Genomic DNA, 26,024 nt, shown 5'->3' with positions numbered 1-26,024 from the left:
AGGTGCATGTTCCCCTAATATAAACATCATCGTGCAAATGTTTTGATTGGAGAACTCCGTTAAAAAATTCGAAGAGGTGCAAATTTCAAAGCATAACTGAATTTCAGTTTGCGTATTGGTCTGAAGGTGCAAAATTAGGTATGTTTGCATACAAATGTGAATCGGACAAATTTCTCGACCATCCCTGGCGTACAGTTTGTGGGGATGGACAGCAGGTTAAGCAAAAACAGAAATTTGCAGCCCTGCTTTACTAGCACTGAAAACCAATACACTTTGGGGCTGTATTGCATTTGTACTGTCCATGTAGAGGGATTCAGACTTAGTCATACTTAGAGTAGACCCATTGGCATCAATAGGTCTTAATTTAGTTATGATTAATTTAACTCCCATTGATTTCAATGAGTCTATTCTGACTACGACTTGGATCCCACCCAAGGCATTTTAGCACCTGGCCAAATCAAGACACTCTGGCCTAATACATACCTAACTCAATTGACTGAAGAACACTTAACTCTGGGCATTTTGCAGCTGGATGAGAACCTGGAGAAACTTCTGTATTCTTTTGCCCATGTCTCCTTAGGGTAAGCCTGGACTTCCCTTTGATAACTCTTGGCATAAATCTATGGACATTCTGCTTTAGTTCACATGATTCAGAGGGACTAATGAATATATTGTTCCATCACTGATTTTAGGAGCTGGTGTATAATGGCCATTTTTCATATGGGAGGTATGAACAGAGGAGGAAGTTTCCGTTCTGTAAATCTGGGCATGCATTTCACAGCAGCCAAATTTGCTCAGCAAAATGAAAAAATCCCGGCGGAAAGTCTTGGTGAAGATGGCATAGAGAAACGGGTTGGCGCACGAATTGATGGGGTAGAACAAAACAAGGAGGATCTTTGAGTTGGATACGGTGATGAGAGGGACCTTGAGTGATGCCGATATGGCGAAAAAAGAGATTGGGGCCATGCAGAGGAAGTCCGTGAAGATCAGTATGGCCATGCGTTTGGCAATTTTGGTGTCGCTGTTGGAGGAGAAGACGTTGGGATTCCTTACAGTGAAGTAGATGCTGATGTAGCAGGTGCAGATGATGAGGAAAGCCAGGATGTTCAGTACCAACAGAAACATGATATACGCTTGGGCAAGGGGCGTTTCTATATCCATGGGTAGGCAGATGCTAACTTTCATGTAGCTGCTGACTTCAAAGATGGGAAGGAGGGCCACGGCGAAGGCTAAAACCCATCCCACAAGCATAATGGCCATCGCATGTCGGAAGCGGACTTTGCGGTCTAATTCCATGGCATAGGTGATGGTGTGCCATCGCTCCAAAGTGATGACGGTCAGCGTGTATATAGAAAGTTCACTGGCAAAGACAGTGAAAAAGCCAGCCGCGTTGCAACCAGCACCAGTTTGCCAGTCTATGGCATAGTTGTAATACTGACTTTTCGTCTCTATGTCTTTGATTGCAATCAGCAGTAAATAGATGCCCGTGCACAGGTCTGCAAATGCAAGGTTGCACATTAAGAACCGAGGGACGGTGAACTTATATTGGCTGCTGACTAATATGATGAGGACGACAAGGTTCCCCATGATTGCTAGGATGTTGATGAACCATATGAGGACTCTGAGAATATTGTAGCCCATGATGTCTTCACATGGGTTGAAGTCATCGGGCTCAGGGAAGCAAGTCACTGGAAGCTCGTCTTTACACAGGGTGTGATAGTAATCATTTTCATCCAGGCCAAAATCTGTTTCATCTTCTCTGATTGAGGACTTATTGCAGATGGGGTGCAACATAGAACTAGAACGGGCGAAAAACAATACAGTCAGAGCCTGGGAAACATGGCAGAGAAAACAGAGTCAGTTACATAACAAAAAGACCCCCCCCCCTGATTGTATCTCTACATTAAGAATTGATGATACAACCCCTTGCAATTTTTCTTTGGGTAAATTATATATGCCTGCCAGAGATTTGAGATTTGTTGGAGAAGCCCTCCTCCACATCCCACCAACGTGAGATATACATTATGGTGGGACGTGGGAGAGGGTATTCTCTGTGGTGGCACCCCGCTTGTGCGAGGCCCTCCCCTTGAAGGCCCTGACTGGTGCCGACACTGACTTCATTTCAGCACCAAGTTAAAACATGGCTTTTTATCAAAGCCTTTGAGGGCTAAATTCTCCATGCAGGTGGATTCCTGCATTGAGCAGAGGGTTGGACTTGATGGCCTTTTAGGCCCCTTCCAACTCTACTATTCTATGATTCTATAATTCTATGGCTACACATAGTCTTAATTGTTTTTAACTTTTTTTTATTGCTTTAATATTTTTTCTACTGGTTTTAATTTGTTAACGATTTAATACGTTTTATCTGTGTAAATGATTTATGTTTACATTGTTCTGATTTTATCTGTACGCCGCCCTGAGATCCCAGTGATAAAACAAATGTTTTAATAAATAAATAAATAAATAAATAAATAATAAAATAAATAAATTACATAGAGCTATATCTCTAAGCATCCAGGCACAATCCAAGGTTTCTGTTAATTGTCATCTTTATTATTTCTGACTCCACTTGGCTGTCTGACTGCTGTATTGTTGTTGGAAATTGATTTAAATGTGGTCTTTGTTTAAGTGGTCTCTTTTTTACATTGAATGACAGGCTGCCATTCAATGTAAAACCCCAGCTACAAGCCCAGCTACAAGCCATTCAAGAGAGGGCTTGTAGCTGGGGTTACTAGATGGGCTCTGATTTGGACTATATAAACACAGGAGAAGCCATCAACCAAGACCCCCAAATGCTGATCTGGAATTCTCCTGAGACAAAGACGCCGATATATTCAGAATGTTACTTCCATGAGCGACAGCCCTTCAAAGCACGAAAAAGCCCTAAGAAATGCAGGGAGGAAGTTGCAGTGACACGATTGCTTAGGATACAAACAGATCTTTACATCAGACAGGATCAAAAAAAGAAAAAAAAAGCTGACTGGATTTCATAATAGACTCTGGCAGCTTTAGAAGTTTAACATGCAGATTGTATCTCATAGGCAGGAGGACAAAAGACAATCAGCCACTGATCACCCGGGCAGATAAAGTAGAAGCGTTTCAGTTCATCTGTGGCCCACACTTTAAACTAGCCTTCCCCAACCTGGAGCCCTTCAGACGTGTTGGACTCCAATTCCCATCATTCCCAGCCAACATGGCTAAGGGCCGTACTGTTTAGAGTGGCCTCCATTTAACTGTCATCTTTATTATTCTTGATTCTACTTGCCTGTTTGACTGTTTTAGTGATGCTAGACATTGAGCAGATACAAAAGAGGGCAGGGTTCCTGCAGCTTTAATTGTTGTGGTGAAGAGGGAACTTCATTAGGTGCTGCATGCCTACAAATGACACCTGCTGAAATTCCCTTTTCTATACAATTGCTAAAGTTGCGTAGAACTTTATAGAACGGCCAGGAGTGGGAAGAATCTACTTCAGCCTGCCAAAATTAGGTTGATAAGTATTACCCAGAGGACCTTCTTTTCTGCTGCTCCCAGACTGTGGAATGGCCTGCTGGAGGAGATTTGTCAATTTAAAAGTGTTTTAGCATTTAAGAAAGCTATCAGGACAGATCTCTTCCGGCAGGCCTACCCAGTGGAATTTTAGGATGTTTTTAGGATGTTTTAATAATGTGCACTATGTTTTTAATCAATTTTATGTACTTATACTTATTGTTGTTCCTTGCCTCAATCCAAACGGAGAAGCGGGTAAGAATTATTATTATTATTATTATTATTATTATTATTATTATTATTATTATTATTATTGATACAAGAGCCCTGCCCTCCTTTCCATATGGTCACTCTAGAGAAGCTAACCTCACACAGTACTTTGCTTTCATCTTGCTCTATCGTTTTTTTTTTGTGTGTGCAAAGCTTAAGTGAACATTTGTAAATCCCAATCATCCTCAAATCAGAAGCTTTCCAGGAGGCAAGGAGCGAGGGAAGAGGTCTCAGTACCATATTCCCTGTTGCTCCTTGAGGTCACTTTGAAGCATTTCAGGCTACACCCAGGTAGCTCACCTCAAAAGTGCTCATCTCTCCATCCACCTCTGAAATTTCCTGAGGGGGGTCATGGAATTATACATGACGAAGCTGAGGAACATCAGAAGCCACCTTGAGATTAAAAGAAGAAGAATTCTTTGCCACGTCCCACGTGGAACCCTTGATCAGGCTCCATCAAAGCAGAGCTGAAAATGTTCCTCAAGCCATTGCGGACTCTTTAGAATAAGCAAATAGATCTGCACACAGGTGCACATCAGTAAGACTATTTTGGCTATGGAAGCAGAAGGGGCACGGGTAAGGCTGAGAGAAATTGGCTCCCCAAAATTGGCCTCCCCTTAATGATATGGGGTATTTTGTTGGTTTTTTGAGGGGTGATTTAAAGAAAAGGGTTGGGGGTAATTATGTTGACAGTGGCGTTTTCAGACAACACGCTAAACCAGTGGTTCCCAAAGTGGGCGGTGGGATTGCATAGGGGGGCATTAAGAGGCAAGGTGGCAGCAGGGGGGCACTAAGAAGCAAAGGGGTGGCAGGGGGGTGCTCGAGGTGGTCTTTTTGGAGAAGCGCCTCTCCAGAAGGTCTTAAAACCTAGGGACATTTTTATGGGAGAAGGTAGTTCGGTCCCAAGCCATATAGGGGAAGAATCCAGACATGTATTTAAGAAGAGTCCTTTTAACGGTGAATTGAAATGTTTCCAAAGCACCAAAACGCTAATGAAGACACATACCCTATTTGGTATGCCCCGCCATGCCGGCTGCAAAACAGAGGCGGTCGCTCTCTTTTCCCTCCCTCCCTTGGCAAGCCTGTGGCGAGTGCTTCGGATTTTGAATAAATATTCAATTAATTGCTACTGTTTTATAGTTTATTGTTATTATCTTCCTTAGTGGGTTGTTGAAAACTGCTATTCTGAATCATGATTTTTATAGTGTAGGGTAGGGGGCACTGGACATGAGTTTGTGGAACCAAGGGGGTGGTTACCTGAAAAAGTTTGGGAACCACTGCGCTAAACCATCATTAGGCCACTCACCCTTTTGCAGCAAATGGTAAATGAGTGTGTGTTTTAGCTGTGGCTATGTAGCCACCATGGTTAGGAATGGTTCATATGATACACTAAGTCATGGTTCACACAACACACTAAGCTATAATGTTTAGCTCAAAGTGCTTAACCACCGTGGCTTAGCATGTCATCTGATCTGGGTCAGCGTCATGATCCTGACCCTGAGCAGTGGCCGGGACTGTGGCACAGGGGACCCCAACAGGCCAGGCGAGGATGCTCCCGGAAGCCTCATCACTTCTGTTACTTCCCTCCTCCTTCATCATCCTCACGTGTGGAAGGTGGTGGAGAGGACAAGCTGGCTGCACACTCAGACGGTGCTTCGTGTGGCGAAAGCGGATAGGGAGGCATTTTTCTCCCTCTCTCATAATACTAGAACCCAGTGGGGGTCATCCCATGAAGCTGATTGGTGGGAGATTCAGGACAGATAAAAGGAAAGACTTCTTCACAAAACACATAGTTAAACTATGGAGTCCACTGCCATAAGACTTAGTGATGGCCACCAATTTGGATGGTTTTAGAAGAGGATTGGACAAATTCTTGTGGGAGAAAGCTATCAATGGCTACTAGTCCTGATGACAATGTGCTACCTCCAGTGTCAGGGCCAGTAAGCATACATTCATCAGTTGCTGGGCAACATGGTAAGGAGGGTGCTGTTAAACTCATATCCTACTTGTGGGTTTCACGGGGGTAGCTGGTTGACCATTGTACGAACAAAATGCTGCACTACAACAACCTGTTCTTATGTCCTTTTGACCCCAATTTCTAGTGTGATGGGAGAGAGAGAGAGAGAGAGAGAGAAGACTATCTCTGTTCACTCTCTCCATGGCCCCTTCTACACCTAAGGATTTTCCCAGGCAAATGGAGGGATCGTCCCTGCCTGCTCCCGGGATCCCCTGTGTGTCATTTGAACGCACAGGGATGGTCCCGGGATGATCCCGGGATAAATGGTTGGTGTAGACATGTCCCACGCCTTTCACTGCTGTGTGATTGGTTTTTTGTATTCTTATGTATCATTTATTAATTTATTTATTACATTTCTTCGATGTACTTTCTGATCTGTTTTGCTGATATTCACAATAAAAAGGAAAACAAACAAACAAAGAAGATTTCTGTACCGCCCAATAGCTGAAGTTGGTTTTCAAAAATCACAAAATACAGCATATAATGCAGTATATTATTTTATATATAAAGTGTTTTTTAATGTTGCTTTATCACTGTGGGTTACCTCAAACTGGCTGGTAAAGGGAAAAAAAATGAAGGCGTGATGGCTATATTTTTTTAAAAGACGCACAACAACCCCAACCTCATTCTTTTCTTCCAGGAAGAAAACAAACACACACTATTCTGAACCCAAAAGCTTGAGTGGAGTCTCTGCGGTTGAACTCCATGCAATGAAAGAATCATCACCTTTCTTGCTTTGATTCGTTTCATCAAAGCTTCGGAGCAAGCAAATAAAGCAACTCTCCGGATGACTGCACCAGAGGCTGGGATAGAGATGTTGCATTTTGATGCCAAGTGGGAAACTATAACCGCTCAGCACCAGCTGCCCAGGCAAAAGATCTCCATGTCAAGTAACGTTTTCCTTCTTGGCTTCAGAAAAAGAAATGCCTCCTCAGAGCCAACTGTCCTTCTGAGTGGGAGAGTTTGTTGGCAAGAAGGCGCTGAGAAGGTATTTCTATTTCTGAAGCCAAGGGGGGGGGGAATGTTACATGACATGGAGCTCTTCTGTATGGGCAAAGGTAGAGTCTGCAGAGGGCAGCAGCTTAAACAGTTCTCATAGAATCATAGAATAGTAGAGTTCGAAGGGGCCTATAAGGCCATCGAGTCCAGCCCCCTGCTAAATGCAGGAATCCACCCTACAGCATCCCTGACAGATGGTTGTCCAGCTGCCTCTTGAAGGCCTCTAGTGTGGGAGAGCCCACAACCTCTTCAAATACAGAGGAGGGCCAGGATCTCTTCTCGATCCTCCCAGAGTGCAGGACACGGAATAATGGGCTGAAGTTACAGGAAGTCAGATTCCGGCTGGACATCAGGAAAAACTTCCTGACTGTTAGAGCAGTATGACAATGGAACCAGTTACCTAGGGAGGTTGTGGGCTCTCCCACATTAGAGTCATCCAAGAGGCAGCTGGACAACCATCTGTCAGGGACGCTTTAGGGTGGATTCCTGTATTGAGCAGGAGGCTGGACTTGATGGCCTTGTAGGCCCCTTCCAACTCTGCTATTCTATGATTCTATGTTCTATAGGTCATTAGTTCCATTGTCAGACTACTCTAACAGTCAGGACGTTTTTCCTGATGTCCAGTGAGAACCTGCTTTCCTGCAACTTGAGCCCATTATTCCATGTCATTATTTATTTATTTATTTATTTATTTATTTATTTATTTGTATAGCACCATCAATGTACATGGTGCTGTACAGAGTAAAACAGTAAATAGCGAGACCCTGCCGCATAGGCTTACATTCACTCTGGGATGATCGAGAAGAGATCCTGGCCCTCCTCTGTGTGACAACCTTTCAGGTACTTGAAGAGTGCTCTCATGTCTCCCCTCAATCTTCTCTTCTCCAGGCTAAACATGCCCAGTTCTTTCAGTCTCTCCTCATAGGGCTTTGTTTCCAGATCCCTTTGTTTCCTAGCCCCTGCTGTATACTTCATTAGCTCTGATGTATGTGTTACCTCCCGTATCCAAGGCAGTAAACCTGTGTGCACCAATTGCTGGGGAACATGGGTGGGAGGGTGCTGTTGCACCAGCTCCTGCTTTGTTGGTCCCTGGTCGACAGTTGGTTGGCCACTGTGTGAACAGAGCGCTGGACTAGATGGATGCTGGGATATTTTGTGTGTGTGTGCAAAGGAGGCTTTAAAGCTCTTCTTAAGCAAGAATGTGTACTCAGGCTCACTTAAAACAGTCTGGTTATGCCTTCTCTGCAAAGAGATACACAGTGGTGAGCCTTGAGGGGGCTTCTCAAGCACCAAAAGGAGTAGATTATGCAAGAATGAAGCCATCCTGCCCCTGCTGTAAAACATTCAACTGTAAAGCAGTTAAAAGCATTATCAGCATAGCAAACAGACAGAGCTTTAGGGTTAATTAAATCAATCAATGTGCAAATCTCAAAGAATACTTGAAAAGACGGAGGGTGAGAGAAGGACCCTTGATGCTTGAAGGCCCACTGATGGCAAATCAGTTGCAAGGAAGTCTGATTTAAGAGGCTGAGAAGACCCTGTAATTAGAACCAGTGAAGGCTCCACAGGGGTCGTATTAATGAACCTTTCCAGAAATCAGGGACATAAGTGCACAACAGTGGATATCCATTATATTATGCCCATTCCTATTCTGTCCCCAAGCTGCCCAAATGTCTCGGCCTGTTATATTCTCCCCACCTACAATTACAGGAAGTTCCAGGTGCAGGATTTTATGGGGGACACGTCTTTCTTTTGTGAGAAGAGGACTGGAGATTTACAGTTTTTTTGGTTTTGTTTTGTAATATCTGTTCTTTTACATACATGTTGCACATGGGCAGAGCAATCGGGCATTCAGATAAAATGTGATGGGAGGCCGTACCCCAAAAGCAAACAGCATGTCACTTCTCCACCCAAAGCCTGATTCCCTTTCGGCCAGCTGCAAAGACTCAAGACTTCTCTCTCTTTTGCCGGTGGCATTCAAAACAACCCAAGTGTTTCTGTGAACTGCCACCCAAGCAAGGGGGAGCCTCTCCATGAACTGGGAGCCCTTGGACAACAAAGGTGACTGAGGCAGCACTATCTATCAGGCTAGTCCCAAAACCTAGAGAGAGTGACATTATGCATATCCAAAGAGGATGCTTGCAATGTTTTATTTATTTATGTATTTATTGCAATTATATCCCACCCTTCTTCCATTGTGGAACTCAAGGTGGCTCCATGCGGTTCCTGGGTGGTCTCCCCTCCACGCACTGATGAGACCTAGACCTGTTTAGCTTCAACAAGGTGGCTGAGTCATGTGCCTTGAAACCGTGCCCTGGAACAAGACAATGCAACCACGTACTAAAATGGTCATACAGCCAAAAGCCATAAGGCATCCAGCAGGATTTTGGATGATGATGATGATGATGATGAAGATGGTGATGATTTTTCATGATGGTTGGGCCCTCTCCAGCCTATTCTGCCTTACCAGCATGAAACAAACAAACAAAAAAGCCTTTGCAAGAAGGAAGAGGAGTTTCTTCAGCATGGTGGCCCTCAGAGCCCAATTTGTAGACGTTCAGGCCAATCCCCTCCTTCTTTCATGGGCGCTACTGTAGACAATCTTGACTGCCGCAGCTGACATGCCACACCCATACAAAGAAGGCCAGAAAGCAAGGAAACTTCCCTTGAATCCTAGCTTCCCCCTGGGTGCAAGGTCGAATGCAGGGGTCTAGAACCTCAGGCTGGGGCATTAATTCTGGCCTGCCAGAGGTTCTAATCCAGCCCTCCAGGTTTCCGCCAATGGCCATGCCCCAGAAGCCCCTCCCACTTCCTCTTGACTGCCTATCCTTTGCTGGTTTCCTGGTTTTTCTGTGTTTTCCTGCATTGTAAGGCTGAATACACTAGTCATTGGGGAACGTGGGTGGGAGGGTGCTGTTGCATCATGTCCTGCTTGTGGTTTCCTGGTCGACAGCTGGTTGGCCCTTGTGTGAACAGAGTGCTGGACTAGATGAACCCTTGGTCTGATCCAGCATTGGCTCTTCTTATGAAATGGAATTTGGCTCTTGGGAATTTGGTTAAACACCCCTATTCTAATGGGTAGCCTATTGCTGTCTAAGCCACATGGAAAGATGGTTATACTTGACCGCTGTAATGTGAACTGACTGGTTTCTCACTCGGTTGAGGAACATACTGTAGAGGTGATCTAACATGAAGGTGGCAGGCCTGGGAAATTGCACATAAGCTATAGGTACCGCCTAAATCAAGAAAGATTTTCAAATAAATTTAAACTCTAAATGCAAAACAAATGGAGCTACTCACTTTTGCTTGGTCCAGTTTGCGAATGCACAGCAGTGGCTTGGATAGGTGAGGTTCGCTTCAATCAAGGCACGGAAGTTGTCCAAGGGAGGTAGCTTTTTTAAGTTGTAGGTAGATTTGGCTATGAGCTTGTTAATATTCTCAAGTCCAATGCTGGGCAGCTGGCTGATCCTCGTCTCTGAAATATCCCTTTAAAAAGAAATGCGATTAATTTGGATTCTAAGCCATCCAATTAACTGCATACCTGGAATGTTGGAAACATTTTAGAACCTCCTTCATTAGCAACTTAAAATAAACAATGAAGCAAAAATTACTAAAAATAGGATAGCATGATCCCATGCAAGCTTGCTTGGAAGTCATTGAACTCAGTAACTCGGTGGGTTTTACTTCAAGTAAACACTCTTGAGCGGAATGCATACTTTCTCATTGATAAAGTCTGACCTTTGTGCTAAATTTGTTGTTGTTGTTTATTCGTTCAGTCGCTTCCGACTCTTCATGACTTCATGGAGCAGCCCACGCCAGAGCTTTCTGTCGGCCGTCACCACCCCCAGCTCCCCCAAGGTCGAGTCCATTACCTCCAGAATATCATCCCTCCATCTTGCCCTTGCTCAGCCCCTCTTCCTTTTGCCTTCCACTTTCCCTAGCATCAGCATCTTCTCCAGGGTGTCCTGTTTTCTCATTATGTGGCCAAGGTACTTCAGTTTTGCCTTTAATATCATTCCCTCAAGTGAGCAGTCTGGCTTTATTTCCTGGAGTATGGACTAGTTTGTTCTTCTTGCAGTCCAAGACACTCTCAGAATTTTTCTCCAACACCACAGTTCAAAAGCATCTATCTTCCTTCGCTCAGCCTTATTTATTTTATTTATTTATTAATTATATTTCTATACCGCTGGAGCTCTCTGGGCGGTTCACAAAAATTAAAAACATTCAAAGTATAAAAAAACAGTATAAAACCATAATATAAAATACAATATAAAAGCTCAACCAGATAAAAACAGCAGCAATGCAAAATTACAAATTTAAAACACCAAGTTATAATTTATTTATAGACAGTTAAAATGCTGGGAGAATAAAAAGGTCTTCACCTGGCATCTAAAAGCATATAATGTAGGTGCCAAGCAAACCTCCTTAGGGAGCTCATTCCACAGCCGGGTGCCACAGCAGAGAAGGCCCTCCTCCTGGTAGCCACCTGCCTCACTTCCGTTGTCAGGGGCTCACGGAGAAGGACTGCAGAGGATGACCTTAGGGTCCGGGCAGGTACATACGAGAGGAGGCGTTCCTTCAGATAGCCTGGTTATCCTTATGGTCCAGCTCTCTCAGCCATAGGTTACTACGGGGAATACTATGCGGACCTTTGTTATAGCAGCCAAAGATCTGGTTGGTTATTGTAAAGCATTGAGGGGTGTGTGTTTGTGTGTGTCTTGATCCAGGATCTCCAGCCTCTAACACCTTATCCCCTTCACAAAATATTGCATCTAGGCTACAGTTCCACCCTAAAGAAACTCAGGTGACCTCCCACCTTGAATACTGTTAGCTGATTCTACAAGCCAATGCACTGTTTACCAAAATTTTACAGTGCTGACACATCTGTCCTGAGATGTTAGAATATTTGTGAACATTCCACGTCCATCATAGATCAGCTGTTGAATGGATAGGTGGCTTGCAGGAGATAGGCAATAGTTGGAATTAAGCTTTTTAGTGAGACTTGCACAGAGCTAAGGATGTCAATATAGCTAATGAGCCCAGCTTTCTAAGAGGAAAGCCGCACTGAGGAGACATGATTCCATCCTGCAAGAAAACAGCAGTAAGAACTGACAAAGAGGAGGCAAGAATAAGCAATCTATTTGGATTCTGTACTAGCATGAGAAAGCAACTTCTTGTAGCATTAGCAATTGGGTATTTACACTGAAGTTCTATGGATTTTTTAAAAACACACACAAATCACTATTGTTGAACGGCAACGATAAATGGATGCAAATCAGTGTGTCAGGAAAATGTCATGCAGAGAATTCAAGTGCATTTGGCATCTGGTCCAGCACTGCTTTCGCTTTACATTAGTGGTCTGAAGGAGAGAAGAAACCAAAGAGAGCGAGAATTGGAGGATGACACAAAACTGATCAAGTGTGAAACCTGATTGCAGCTTAAAGGGCCTGAAAGAGGATAAAGCTCCAGTGCTTGTATTCATTGCTGAAAATTGACAATTTGGATAGGATCAGCATGAGAGCAAGACCAAGACTGAGAAAAAATATATATGAGTCTGCTGCAGAGGTATGAAGACCCAAGAGTTCCACTTCTGAGGCAGAAGTGGGGTTCAGATAAGTTCATTTTTTAAAACAAAGGTCTTACCGCCACAACCACAAAAAAAGTTTGGGCCTGGATTTGGGACTGAAAGACTCAGGAAAAGTGTGACTGCATGGAAGGTAAGTTGTAACCAAGCGTAAATTGTGACATTGCATAACATCAAGACTGATCACGGCACATGTCAGATATGTCATCAGCCTTAGCTTCCTGGATTTGTGGAGTTGTGGAGCTTGTGGAGATAGCTTTACTTCTGATCTTTTGAAATGGCAGGGGTTTTTTGATACTTGAATATCTATCTATCTATCTATCTATCTATCTATCTATCTATCTATCTATCTATCTCTATCTATCTATCTATCTATCTATCTATCTATCTATCATCTATCTAATCATAGAATAGCAGAGTTGGAAGGGGCCTACAAGGCCATCGAGTCCAACCCCCTGCTCAAGGCAGGAATCCACCCTAAAGCATCCCTGACAGATGGTTGCCCAGCTGCCTCTTGAATGCCTCTAGTGTGGGAGTGCTCACAACCTCCCTAGGTAACTGATTCCATTGTCGTACTGCTCTAACAGTCAGGAAGTTTTTCCTGATGTCCAGCTGGAACCTGGCTTCCTTTAACTTTAACTATCTACGGAAGTGTTTGTCCATACGTCCTCTATGGACTCAAAAACCATTCATCCGATTGTTATGAAGCTTTCAGGATTTGTTCTACCTCTATCTGGGATGGTTTTAGATGTAGTGACAATTCTGTCCCCCCATCTCGAAACAAAATGGCAGCCGATCCATTTTTTTTTAAAAAAAGATGTACTGATTCAACATCATTTGATTGTTATGAAACTCTGTGTAAGTTTGTTTGAAGGCTTCTCTGTATCAACCTAAAGGAAATTCCAGGCTGTGCGAAGCTGGGTCTATCCACTAGTCTGTCTATACATGGGACAAGGCAACTCAAGACTGAGAGCCAGATCAATGCAGGTAGGGTAAGGAGGAAGACGGTAAACCAAGCTGCACTCCCAGTGATAAAACGCCAACCTTGCAGGTGTGCCCCTCTCTTCCTGCCTACACCAAATGATAAAAAACGCCAATCCTGCAGGTTGATCTTTTTGAAATCTGGCAAGCATGAAGCTCTTGCAGAGTTCTGTGGAGCCAGCCAAGGTCATGCAATTCAGATTTAAAACACCAAGTTCACAGGTGGCAGAAGACAGATTGGGTCTCCCATTGGATAGAATAATGGAAAGTTTATCAGACGCCACCCCTATCTTAATTGCCTCTAAAACGGGGACGTTTGGAAGGCATGATGCTAAGAGGGATGACTCAAAAGCCTGCACATTTCATGTCATTACTATGTAAAACGTAAAACACAGAGGCAGCAGAAGACAGAGCCGGTTTCTTGGATTTCCAAAACATGAACTGAAATCTGAGAAATGAACAAAATCCAAATGGACTGAACACAAATAACTTATTACAAAAGAAAGGAATTACAAAATTATTTGAAATCTATAAAAAGAAGAGAGAGAGAGAGAACTTTTTTTCCCTATTCTTCCTTTTTATGGAAAAGAGGTCTTGTTTTGGTTTTATACATGGGAAAGCTGTGATTTAAATATGTGATTCTCCAGCTGCTGTCTGATGTGCTATAGGCCAGCAAGATCTGTGCCCTGTGATTCATCTAATTATCCTGCCTGACTTGATCATGCATTCATATTTATGGGGCTTATCTCAACCAGATCCCTGCATTTCTGTGTGTGGGAAAAGGCCTCCGAGTCTCACAGCGTCACTAACCTTACATAAATCACGATCTTCCAAATTTGTCCTTTGTGTTCCTGATAATGTTTATGTCCCCATTTCTTTCCCCCCTGCTCAGGATACCAATTCTGTTTTATCCATGATTTTCTCATTTGGATAAGGCTGTTACTGAAGCTTCTTTTGAGCAGACAAGTAATAAACATTTCTTTGAGGGGGGGGGGGAGCCCATCCCTACACGCCATCATTTCCTGTAGTGAAAAGTTAACGTGATGCCTTTGTAAGCAGCGGCCACACACAATCACATTCTGATGGGTTATCAAATTGATTTCACTGCAGTTCAGATTCATCCGATAGTTCAAATTCAAGCACTGAGTTATTTTTATGAGAATTATTCTGTTCTATTACACCATTCTGTGGATGGTAAATTGCCTTTTTTATATATATATATCCTGGCCAAAATCATGAAAGAGAGTTTTTCTAGTCGTCTGTCACTGGAATGTACACCCAAATGTTCTTTCACTTACAAGAATGATTGACCCGTAATAACATCTCTGCTGGGTAAAAACAGAATTGCCTAAATCAATTCTTTTCTTCTTTCTTTTTTCTTCTTCTTCACCAGCACACTGAATGATATTGTATGAAATGGCAAAACAGGTTGTCTAAAGTCTTGTTGTTCCTGAGTCTGCACTCAGGTGACAATTAGCAGTGGTGGGTAATTCATGTTCACAAAAAGGATACAGAGTCAGTATTTCCAAAGATTTTGCAGCCACATGCCAAGTTACAAAGTTGCTTGCATAAGTGATGCAACGCACATGTCCAGCTGAGCCTTCTTCCCTGAAATTCTAGACTATGTGCAGGCAGGTTTTTTATGTTGTATTACCCTCATCTGCAATACATTTCTGAAATGATTACATCCAGGAAGAGCCCAAATCGATCTACTATCTGTTGGGATGGACGGACTCACCTGCGTCTAGCTCGGGCAGAAGCTCACCAATCCGCTGTCGCCGCCCGCACCCGCTCATGGCTCGGTGAGTGCCCAATGAGGCTGCAAATCCATGTGCCTTGGTCCGGAGCCTTCACTGTTGTGCACAGTGGAGGCTCTGGAAATTGTGTATCATCTGCCTTATATAAATGGCAACCGTAAAGGTCCCATTAACACAAAATTAAAAGTGTGACCAGAGCATTCACGCCTTGCGTAAATGGGGCTTTATGGCCACTAATTATGCAAGGTAGGAAATACGCAATTTCCGGAGCCGCTATTGTGTGCAACAATGGAGGTTCTGGAAATAGCGTAATTCCCACGTTGTGTAAAGGGGCCATTTACGGCTGCCATTTATGCAAGTTAGAAAATGCGCAATTTATGGACTCTCCCTTGTGCACAGCAATGGAAGCTCCAGAAGTGGGCGAACAGCTGCTGTGTGCTCGTCAGCTTGGGAGGGCGCTTGAAGTGCGGGCCTGAAAATGTGTTATGGGCTGGTGAGCTGGGTTGTGGGGGAGTCCATTGGATTCCCAGACCCAGTTTGGCACCCGTGATATCCATAACTGTCTGTGTAGTTCAGTTCTAAGATGTCAGAAACTTACTTAATTTTCAAAATGGTGGATGAGTTGGCAGGGCCAGCTCAAGAAATTTTGAGGCTTATGGTGAAGGAGAAGATGGTGCCCCTCTCCCCATTCCATATACAGAACCCTACATCTCCACTGTGAAGGAGTCTCCATGTCTGATCTAAAAGAATCCCAAAGTGGAAACAACAAGTTAAATCTGAGGTTTTGCCTAGAGAGGTAGAGAGCAAAACCCTAAATGTGTCATAACAGGGAAAATGGGTTCCCCTTTGAGTAATATCCAAAACACAACCACAACTAGGGTGCAAAAGGTGATAAGAAAAGCCATCCTGGAACAGTCCAAGGGACCACCTAGTCCAACGTCCTCTTTCCTACAGTAGGCCTGTACAGACAACACACTAAGCCATGGTTAGGCCACTAACTCTTTTGCAGCAAATGGTAAGTAAGCGTGTTTAAAACGTGGTTATGTAGCCACCATGGTTAGAAATGGTTCACACAACACACTGAGCCATAACGTTTAGCTCAAAATACTTCACCACCATGATGCTTAACCACTCTAGAATTGGACCCCAGGTAAGCTGGATTTAGCCCATGGACTTGGCGTTCAACACCCCCATCAATGCCTGAGCCCACTGATACATCTCAAGGAAGTACATTTCTTAATTTGGGATGGAGTGCGGTGGCGGGGAACTCTCACTTTCTGAACCAATACACAGAGTGAAACACAGTAATCCTTTGGTATTCACAGTCCTCTAGATTTTGCAGCTCACACTTCTCCAGTCAAAAATGTACATAAACATGCATATATTAAGGGAAGAGTATATGCACAAAAATGTGTATACTAAGGGGGGGGACTATGAAAAATGCATTATATTAGGGAAAATTGCTTGCAAAATCCATATATTAGGGGAAATGCGAACAGAAAGATGTACAAATTTTCATGCAGTCTTTTTTGAAAAATTGCAAACCAATGTGGGAAAGGGATGAAATGCAGTTAAGACTGAAAGAAGCTAAAATTGACAGATTTGTCTATTCCTATTCTTAAGTTCCTTAGAAGCCTGCAGGCGGCTAAAGTTCTATAAATTAATCATGTGTTGGGAACCATGTGTACATTATTCCAGGCCCTTTAGAAGGAGTGGGATATCAAAAATAAATATACATGCATAGAATTTGGAGCTGGAAGGCACTTGTAGCGAGACACTTGTAGCGAGACACGTGCTTTTAAAAATTCATTCAACCATTCTATTCTCAGCCATCCACTGAGAGTCAACCTTGTTTGTTGTGAGCATCTATCTTACATCGTAATACAATAACAAGCAACAAATGAGGATTAGTACTTACAAAAACCCAGGTCCATTGGCTCCTTGGAAAACTTCATTAGGTAACTTGTCAAGGTGGTAGTTGCCACTCAAATTTCTGTTAGGAATGAATGAAAAATAAAAGTTTAGAAAGATTATTTGTCCTGGTGGGAGATCCAGGACAAATAAAAGGAAGTACTTCTTCACACTGTACATAGCTAAATTATGGAACTCATTACCACAAGATGTAGTGATGGCCACCAATCTGGATGGCTTCAAAAGGCGGTTGGATAAATTCCTGGAGGCAAAGGCTATGAATGGCTACTAGCCCTGATGGTTGGGTGCTATCTCCAGTATTCGAGGCAATAAGCCTGTCTGCACCAGTTGCACCATGTCCTGCTTGTTCATCCTTGGCTGATGGCTGGTTGGCCACTGTGTGAACAGAGTGCTGGACTAGATGGGCCCTTGGTCTGATCCAGCATGGCACTTATGTTCTTACCATTTCATGATCCCTCCCTGACCCAATCAATTAACTGGATTGCTAAAATCACTATCCTTTAATTGATCCATGATTTAAAATATTAAATGGCCTTGATACAAATGATATTATTTGGAAAATAACCTTAATACATTGAATAATGGTGGTGATCCTCAGCTAGGAAATTCCCAAGAGTCCCACCCAGATACTTTTAAATTAGGTTTGAAGAATGGTTGTGAAAAGTCTGGAAGGTAGCAGAAATGACCAAGATAACTGAATATATTTGTCTGAGAGACAGAAGTCTAAAAACCACTAGTTTTTTCCAATGCCTGGTATACTTTCACTGTTTGTATGAGAGATAGATATAATTTAGACATTGATAGATATAACTGTTTCTCTCTGCTATAGCCTGACCAAACAGGGAAGCTTACGAATGTACTCTCTACAACCTCCGTGATCAGCATCACCTTTTATCTTTGATAATTTTCAAATCTATTGATGTTAAATGCTATTGTGGTTTTTTTTATAATTATTTTTAAAAAGATAACCAATCTTAAATTGGCTTTGAAAATAACATGATTTTGCAAGATTTTCTATGAGTGGTTTTCTGCTGACCAGGGACATGTGCAAGGGGTGTGCCGGTTATGCCCAGGCACACCCTAAAGTCTCAAGCGATAAGTGCTGAATTGAGGGAGGCACTGAGTGGGGATCCAGAAGGGGATTCAGATGCAGTGGGAATGGTTCCCCAGCTGCCCTCTGGCAGCTCCACCACCATGCTGAAGGACTGCTGCCTCCAAGAGAGCACCTTTGATCTGGGCAGCAGGAGTGAAAAGGAATCGCTCTGCTGGGAGCCTCTTTGCCAGAAGCCACCCTTCAAAGAGGCCAGGAGAAGGGCTCTGAAGGCTAATATCGCCTCAAAAGCCCCTGCTCTGGTCCATGTCACCACTGCTAAGGCTTGAGGAGAATCTCGTCATCCCCTGCCCCCTACAATGGACTCTCGTGGTCAGACAAGCTGAACACAGAGTAGGGCATCAGTGTCTACAGTGTTTAATAAATGAATAAAAATAATATCCTTTATGGCTGCGTATTCAATAAATGTTCGCCTTTAAAAAAAAAAATCCCTGGGTGCACACCCTAATGAAATGTGCACACGCCTATACATAGCATAATAAAGTTCTGTAAGATGGTTGATAGCCAAGCATTGGAAAGCTGGTAAAAGGCTTAAGATTGAAAACTGGTATCAGAGAGTTTGGCAAATTGCTCTCTTAGAGAAATTGACTCAAAAGTTGCTTGAGGACAATTAGATGGCGACAAGTTTGAAGGGGTGTGGAGGAAATGAATATGTAAATAAACAGAACGTGGGAGAACGTCTCCATCTGCATATACAGTGCTATGGAGAGCGTAGGACTAAGGAAAGGGGGTTCCTTTCTGAACCTGTTTGACAGAAAATGCAGTCTGTAAATGGGTGATCCAGGGTTTAAGAGTGGGGAATAATGAAACGAAGTGTATTATTATCCAAGTTAATGGATATCAATATTAAAACCAGGTGGAAATCGAAACTGTAATGGATTGTAAATGTATGACTTATTATGTGACTTATGTACCAGAACGAAAGAATGATAAACTTACCAAAAAATAAAATACATTAAAATAATCGTGTAAATTGTGCAAATCATAAATGAGATCATAACATAGACAGAAAGCTGGCTTAGATGGAGTCAGATCATTGGTCTATCTAGCATCAGCCTGGCAGTGGTTCTCTGGTGCTTCAGACAGGGTCCTTCCTGTCTGAAGCCCCAGAGAGATGCAGCTGGGTCCTTCTGCATGAAAAGTATGTTCTAGTCTACCACTGAGCGGTGAAGGAATTACTAAAACAATTAGGGTCCTGCAAGGCACTGCAGTGAGGAAAGGTGACAGGGAGCAGATGTCTCCCCTGCCTTCCCTTTTCCACTGTGATGTCTTGCTCTGTGCCATGGCATCAAATATGGGTGGTTGGCTTGGCCTGAGGGAGGAATTTGGACCATGTATGTGGCCAATTTTGGCCCACAAAGTGATCACTGAGGCTGCAGAATTTGGGGGTGGGTGCAGGGTTGAAAGTGTGGCATTTTAGCCTCTTGGGGCATCAGAGCTCTGGGACACTGTCCCTTGAATCTAACTCATCTGACAATCTACAATCAAAAGAGGAGGACTTCTGACTGCAAAGCTTCCAAATCACACGAGGTACTGGTTCTCCTCTATTTCGCACTGGTTAGACCTCATCTTGAGTATTTGTCCAGTTCTGGGCACCACATTTCAAAATGGATGCAGACAAGCTGGAGGGGGTTCAGAGGAGGACAACAAGAATTATCAGGGGTCTGGAAACAAAGCCCTGTGAGGAGAGACTGAAAGAACTGGGCATGTTTAGCCTGGAGAAGAGGAGAATGAGGGGAGACATGATAGCACTCTTCAAGTACTTGAAAGGTTGTCACACAGAGGCGGGTCAGGATCTCTTCTCCATCCTCCCAGAGTGCAGGACACAGAATAATGGGCTCAAGTTACAGGAAACCAGATTTTGGCAGGACATCGGGAAAAACTCCCTGACTGTTAGAGCAGTCCGACAATCGAACCAATGACCTAGGAAAGTTGTGGGCTCTCCAACACTAGAGGCATTCAAGAAGCAGCTGGACAGCCATCTGTCAGGTGTGCTTTAATGTGGATTCCTGCATTGAGCAGGGGATTGGACTTGATGGCCTTATAGGCCCCTCTCAACTATTATTCTACTAGCTGTACCCTGCCACGCGTTGCTGTGGCTCAGTCTGGTTAAACTGAAAAGAAAAAAAAGACAAAGCGGATGTTTCTAATATGTTTAATTTTACAATGCTTGTGGATATACAATATTTTTAGTTGTTCCATTGTCTGTGTAGATATAGAGATTGTCTGGTTTGCCGACTCTAGAACACGCAACATATAATTGTCCATGTGAGAAGCAATCTGTGTCTAGATCTAAACCGCACAATTCTAAAGATTGGCCCTGAGCTTTGTTGATGGTGATTGCAAACGCCAATCGAATTGGGAATTGCAATCTCTTAAATTGAAATGGCATATCTGTTGGAATCATAGGAATGCGAGGAATGAGGACATCTTCACCTTTGAAAGGTCCTGTCAAGATTGATCTCCGACTATAACAATTGCCACTTCGTCTATAGTTGGAGCATTGAATCTTCGCACATGTTCTCCAGCAGGCGTTTTGTCAGCATGAATAACAATCTTGTGTGTATCAGATGGCATCATGTCAATTGCTGTTTTGAACAAATGTACTAAATTGTTTTTTTCGTGAAGTAGCTGTTGCAGTTTTGAAACGATGGACCTTTTTATGCTGGTATAAATTCCGCAGCGTGCATTCAATTCATCATTGCCATCACCAATGAAATACATTTGTAGGAATTTATGTTGACTATCTTGAAACGGAAGGAAGGAGCCGGCTTTATGATAAATTTGTCCTTTGACTTTGAAAGTTGGCATAAATAGAGCTGTGATGATTTCTGCGCCGAACGACGTCATTTGGAAGCATGAGTTGTATTTCCTGATGTTAGATAGGAAATGCTTTGATTCTGTGGTATATCCGGCAAGCAAAGTTTGTAATGGCTCTGGTGGTTCTCCAAGTTGAGGCAGTTTAATTTTTCCAGCAGCGCAACACATTCCTTTTGTTTCTCCATTAAATTTACGAGCCTTGCAATAAGGACACACTTCAGTCATAGTGCCGATGAGAACATGCCACCTCAAACTATAATCATCAGCTGGGTTGTACCGGAATGCAAGGTGATTGTAATCATGTGATTGTTTACCACGGAGTCGTGTTTGACGCTGATGTGCTGTTTCTCGTTGACGTCTTTCAGCCACTCTCAGCCTGTCGCGTTCATTCTGTTGAGAACAAAGCAGATCTGAAGCTGTAGAACGCGATTGCCGTGCTCGCAACCGTGCATCCTCAAGTCTGGCTGAACGTTGCTTGGCTGGTTCCTTGGCACGTATTTGAGGCATTCTTTTTCTTTTTTTCTCGTTTGCTGATGCCCGTTCTTCCTCAGTCTGATTTGCAATTTCTCGTCGCAGTGCTTCCACTCTGCGAGTACGACAACCTAAGTGTGATCTTCTGCGAGGCATTATTTGGATGAAGTAAAGCAGATTGTTTGGTTTTTTAAAAAGGATGTTTTTACGGTGAGGAGGTTAGTGGAAACTCCTGGCAGTTACCTTTCTTCAGAACGTGTAACTGTCACAGGTGTGACATCTATATTCACTCAGCCAATTGTGAGAGAATATGCAAATAGGAGAGGAGGCAGAGGCAGTGGATTGGCCTACTGGTTGGCGATATCACAATGACTTATAAGAGCAAATAGGAGAGAACATGCAAATAGGAGAGAAGGCAGAGGCAGTGGATTGGCCTACTGGTTGGCGATGTCACAATGACTTATAAGAGCAAATAGGAGAGAACATGCAAATAGGAGAGAAGGCAGAGGCAGTGGATTGGCCTACTGGTTGGTGATGTCACAATGACTTATAAGAGCAAATAGGAGAAAACATGCAAATAGGAGAGAAGGCAGAGGCAGTGGATTGGTCTACTGGTTGGCGATGCCACAATGACCTATAAGAGCAAATAGGAGAGAACATGCAAATAGGAGAGGAGGCAGAGGCAGTGGATTGGCCTACTGGTTGGTGATGTCACAATGATCAGCAGGACTGGTTTTGAGGAGGCCTATTTCTTCGATTTTAAGACAAACCTTTGACCCCATAGAGAACATAGTTACATAACAACACTCGCGTATTCGCATGCAACGCTGTGTCAAAATTTCAAAGCAATTGGTGAAGAACTTTCGGAGATATAACGACAGTAACGAACGGTCTTTTTCATTTTTATTTATATAGATGATTCTATGATCTGAAGGAAAATAAGATCTGGGTTTCTAAGTGCATGCACTTTAAAAATAATATTCATTCATTCATTCATTCATTCATTTACAGAGGTACAAACTTGTCTAACTCTGTCAATTTCAGAGTGCTGTCATTCCTGAATACTCCAATCTCCGTCTTCAGTCTTCCACATCTAGAGGCACCAAGTTATTATTATTTATTATTTATGTATTTATATAGCACCATCAATGTACATGGTGCTGTACAGAGTAAAACAATAAAATAGCAAGACTCTGCCGCATAGGCTTACATTCTAATAAAATCATAATAAAACAATAAGAAGGGGAAGAGAATGCACCCAACAGGCACAGGGTAGAGTAAAACTAACAGTATAAAAGTCAGATCAGAATCAAGTTTTAAAAGCTTTAGAAAAAAAAAGTTTTTAGCTGAGCTTTAAAAGCTGCGATTGAACTTGTAGTTCTCAAATGTTCTGGAAGAGCGTCCCAGGCGTAAGGGGCAGCAGAAGAAAATGGACGGAGCCGAGCAAGGGAAGTAGAGACCCTTGGGCAGGTGAGAAACATGGCATCAGAGGAGCGAAGAGCACGAGCGGGGCAATAGTGTGAGATGAGAGAGGAAAGATAGGAAGGAGCTAGACAGTGAAAAGCTTTGTAGGTCAACAGGAGAAGTTTATATTGGATTCTGAGGTGAATTGGAAGCCAATGAAGAGATTTCAGAAGTGGAGTAACATGGTCAGAGCGGCGAGCCAAGAAGATGATCTTAGCAGCAGAGTGGAGAAGCTTCTCCCCCCTCCCCCCCGTGGATCTGATTGATCTATGAACGAGGCTAACCACCTCGGGGAGGAGAGAGGGGGAGAGGAGTATGGATGGTGTGGGGGGGAGGGGGGGAGGGGGGTCAGGAAGAGGGGGGAGGGGATGTAGGACACTATTCGGGACCAACAAATACTATTAAATTTTATCAACAACAAAATGTTGAATAATTTCTGCAATGGAGATAAAAAGGCTAGGGTAAACAAGAGAGTTTGGTATAAACAACAGAAGACAGGAGGACTAGGTCTCCCAAATCTAAAAGGATATTATATAGCTAATCAAATAAGATATGTGGTGGAGGGTATTCTGGGAGTAGGTGAAAGGACTTGGTTGGAAACTGAAACACAAGAATTAGAAATGGAATTAGAAAATATTTGTTTTAATAAGATTACCAAGGAATTTCTACAAAGAATAGGGAATCCTTTATTACAGAATATTTGGAAATGAATTCATGATTTCAGGGTACAATCCACTGTAAGCTTTCACAGAAAAAGTCGTAAATATTTTGGGACAGTGGGCTCTGTTTAGGAGCAAGGTATGAGAACAGCCGACAGAGGAACCATGGGAAAGGAACAGCAGCTATACTACCAATAAAAGCTAAACGAATGTAAATATTTCTCAGAAAATATACCCCCAAACTTTAAGGAAAAAAAAGAACACTTACAGCTCGGACAAGATGGTCCCATTGAAGGCATGGTTTTCAATCTCCCGAATTCCATTTTTATTCAGCCTTCTGCAATAGACAATGACTATTTTTTTTAACACAAACTTTTAAAAGAGGTTGTGTTATTTTTTTTTTAAAAAAAGCTCTCTACTCCTGGAACTCCTGCAGAAAACCACGGAGAACACATTTCATGACACAATGATGCAAATTCAATGAGTTGCAATTTCCCATAAGCTGTACAAAGAGTTTGCTATGTGCTCTGCTGCGCAATAAAAGGAGAGAATGATCAAAATGTACCAAAGATATCTGAAAGGGGAAAAGTATTTCATTTATATCTTATCCCTCCTTCAAAGGGCTCAAAGTGGAATAGCAGAGTTAGGGTTGTGTCTAATGTTAGTCCTACTTAGAGAAGACTTATTGGAATGAAAGCTCAACGTGGTGCTCATGGACACCTCTCTTGATGCTGGCCAGGCTCCCTATCCTGCTTGAATTTTTAAAAAACTTTTAATTTAAAAATTAAGCTGAAGTGCTACCCTACACACCTGCTCCATCTTAACTTATAAGAATAAAGGGCCCATGGAGATATTCTTAGAAAATAAAGATTTTGGGTGGCTTTAGCCCAGTGTGCCTTCCATGAAATAGGCGTTGGAGCATAAAACTGGGTTCATAAGAATGGTTTTGTGTTTTGGTAGCTTTGTACTTAGATTCTTAGGCAAGTTAATTTTCTTTTAGCCTCACAAGTATGCCTTCTGACCTATGTATATTTTGTGACTGACCAAACTCAGCACGGCAACCATTTTGAGAATGGAAAGTCCCCTTCATGGCAGCCATTTTGTGAGAGCACCTACGACATGCTCTCACAAAATTCCAAATGTGCCCAGTGGTCCAAAAAGGTTGGCGATCCCTTCCAGTGACTGGCCAAAGGCCACCAAGTGAATTTCAGTTGGGGAGGGGTTGAACTTGGGTTTCCATGGTCAAAGTCCAACACTCCAACCACTGCACATGGGAGGATGACATTAATTTTAAAAATCCAGTTTTTAACAATGAGATTCCTCCTCTTCAAGGTTGGGATTCCCTTGTTTAAAGGGGCAATCCTATTATGTGTCACGACTACGGGTGAATAATACCTGTTGCATTTTTCCCAAGTTTCCAGGGCAATCCCACCCAAGTTTTTTTTTTTTTTTTGGATGAGAGAACGTTGGTGACGTATGGCGTTTAAACAACAAAATATCTATATCTATATAATTCAAAGTTGGGAGTTAGTTGGTCATCCCTTTTTGACTGCCTTCCTGTTGATTGATTCTCATGAAACCCACTTCATTGGAAAGCTCTTGACATGCAGATTTCACGAATAACAGCAGTTATTTTGCTTTATAATTCAAATTTGGGAGTTTATTTATGTCATCTCTTCTATAAAAATGTAATATAAAGTTTTATTTTTAAGATTAAAAAAAGACAAGTATAATTAAACAACCATAATTAATTGCAAATTGGAGCAAAATGAAATCTGAACACAAAAGAAGTCTCTGTACACCTTTATAAACACAGGTGCAGGCCAAAGTTCAATCCTATGTCAGTGACATACAGCCTGTAAATAAATCATGAAGGGATGAAAAAACACCTACGCTTAAAACTAACCTAGTCAAAGTTTAGTTATTGCTCAGGTTGTTGCTAGACCAGGCCCGGTTTCCCTCCTATGCATCCAGTTGACGCACTCAAGTTCTTATGCTTTCGCTACATTTCATTGCATCTCCTACAGCTGCCAATTTCATACGGATGCTTATTCAGATATACGAACTGCTTCTATTACTGTATATATTCGAAATGGAAGTGTTAAATCCTTCCTTATAGATATTTATTTATTTATTTATTTATTACATTTTTATACCGCCCAACAGCCGAAGCTCTCTGGGCGGTTCACAAAAATTAAAACCATTAAGAACGTCATAAAACATCCAACAATCTAAAAACCCCAATACAAAATACAATATAAAAATCACAACCAGGGTAAAACCACCCAGCAGAAATTGATATAGGATTATTGTGCCTCAATATGTTTTATGATATGTTCTTTCTCCCCCCCCCCACTTCTGTTTTATGGCTTCTCCCCCTTTTTAGTTTTTTTGTTTGTTTGTCATTGTTGTATTTGCAAATTAAAAACATTAAAAAGATACCATTTAACAGCCCCCATTTCTACTCCGTAAA

The 26,024-nt window shown here is 42.6% G+C and overlaps 1 protein-coding gene across 2 annotated transcripts in view; it reads right to left on the bottom strand.

The window, feature by feature from the left end:
• Positions 1–351: 351 nt before the first annotated feature.
• Positions 352–26,024, bottom strand: part of FSHR (follicle stimulating hormone receptor) — a 110,106-nt gene continuing 84,433 nt past the window's right edge. For both annotated transcript variants that reach the window (XM_063125530.1, XM_063125531.1), the window contains 4 exons: positions 23,820–23,888; positions 17,013–17,087; positions 10,073–10,258; positions 352–1,798 (listed from right to left, as the gene is read on the bottom strand). In XM_063125530.1, coding sequence (XP_062981600.1) covers positions 637–1,798; positions 10,073–10,258; positions 17,013–17,087; positions 23,820–23,888 — 1,492 coding nt within the window. In that variant the 3' untranslated portion in view covers positions 352–636. The remainder of the gene's footprint in view (positions 1,799–10,072; positions 10,259–17,012; positions 17,088–23,819; positions 23,889–26,024) is intronic.

This window comes from Elgaria multicarinata, chromosome 4, assembly GCF_023053635.1.
Source record: "Elgaria multicarinata webbii isolate HBS135686 ecotype San Diego chromosome 4, rElgMul1.1.pri, whole genome shotgun sequence".
Classification (NCBI taxonomy): Eukaryota; Metazoa; Chordata; class Lepidosauria; order Squamata; family Anguidae; genus Elgaria; species Elgaria multicarinata.
The sequence above is the reverse complement of the archived record's forward strand: the minus strand, read 5'-3'. Positions and strand labels throughout refer to the sequence as shown.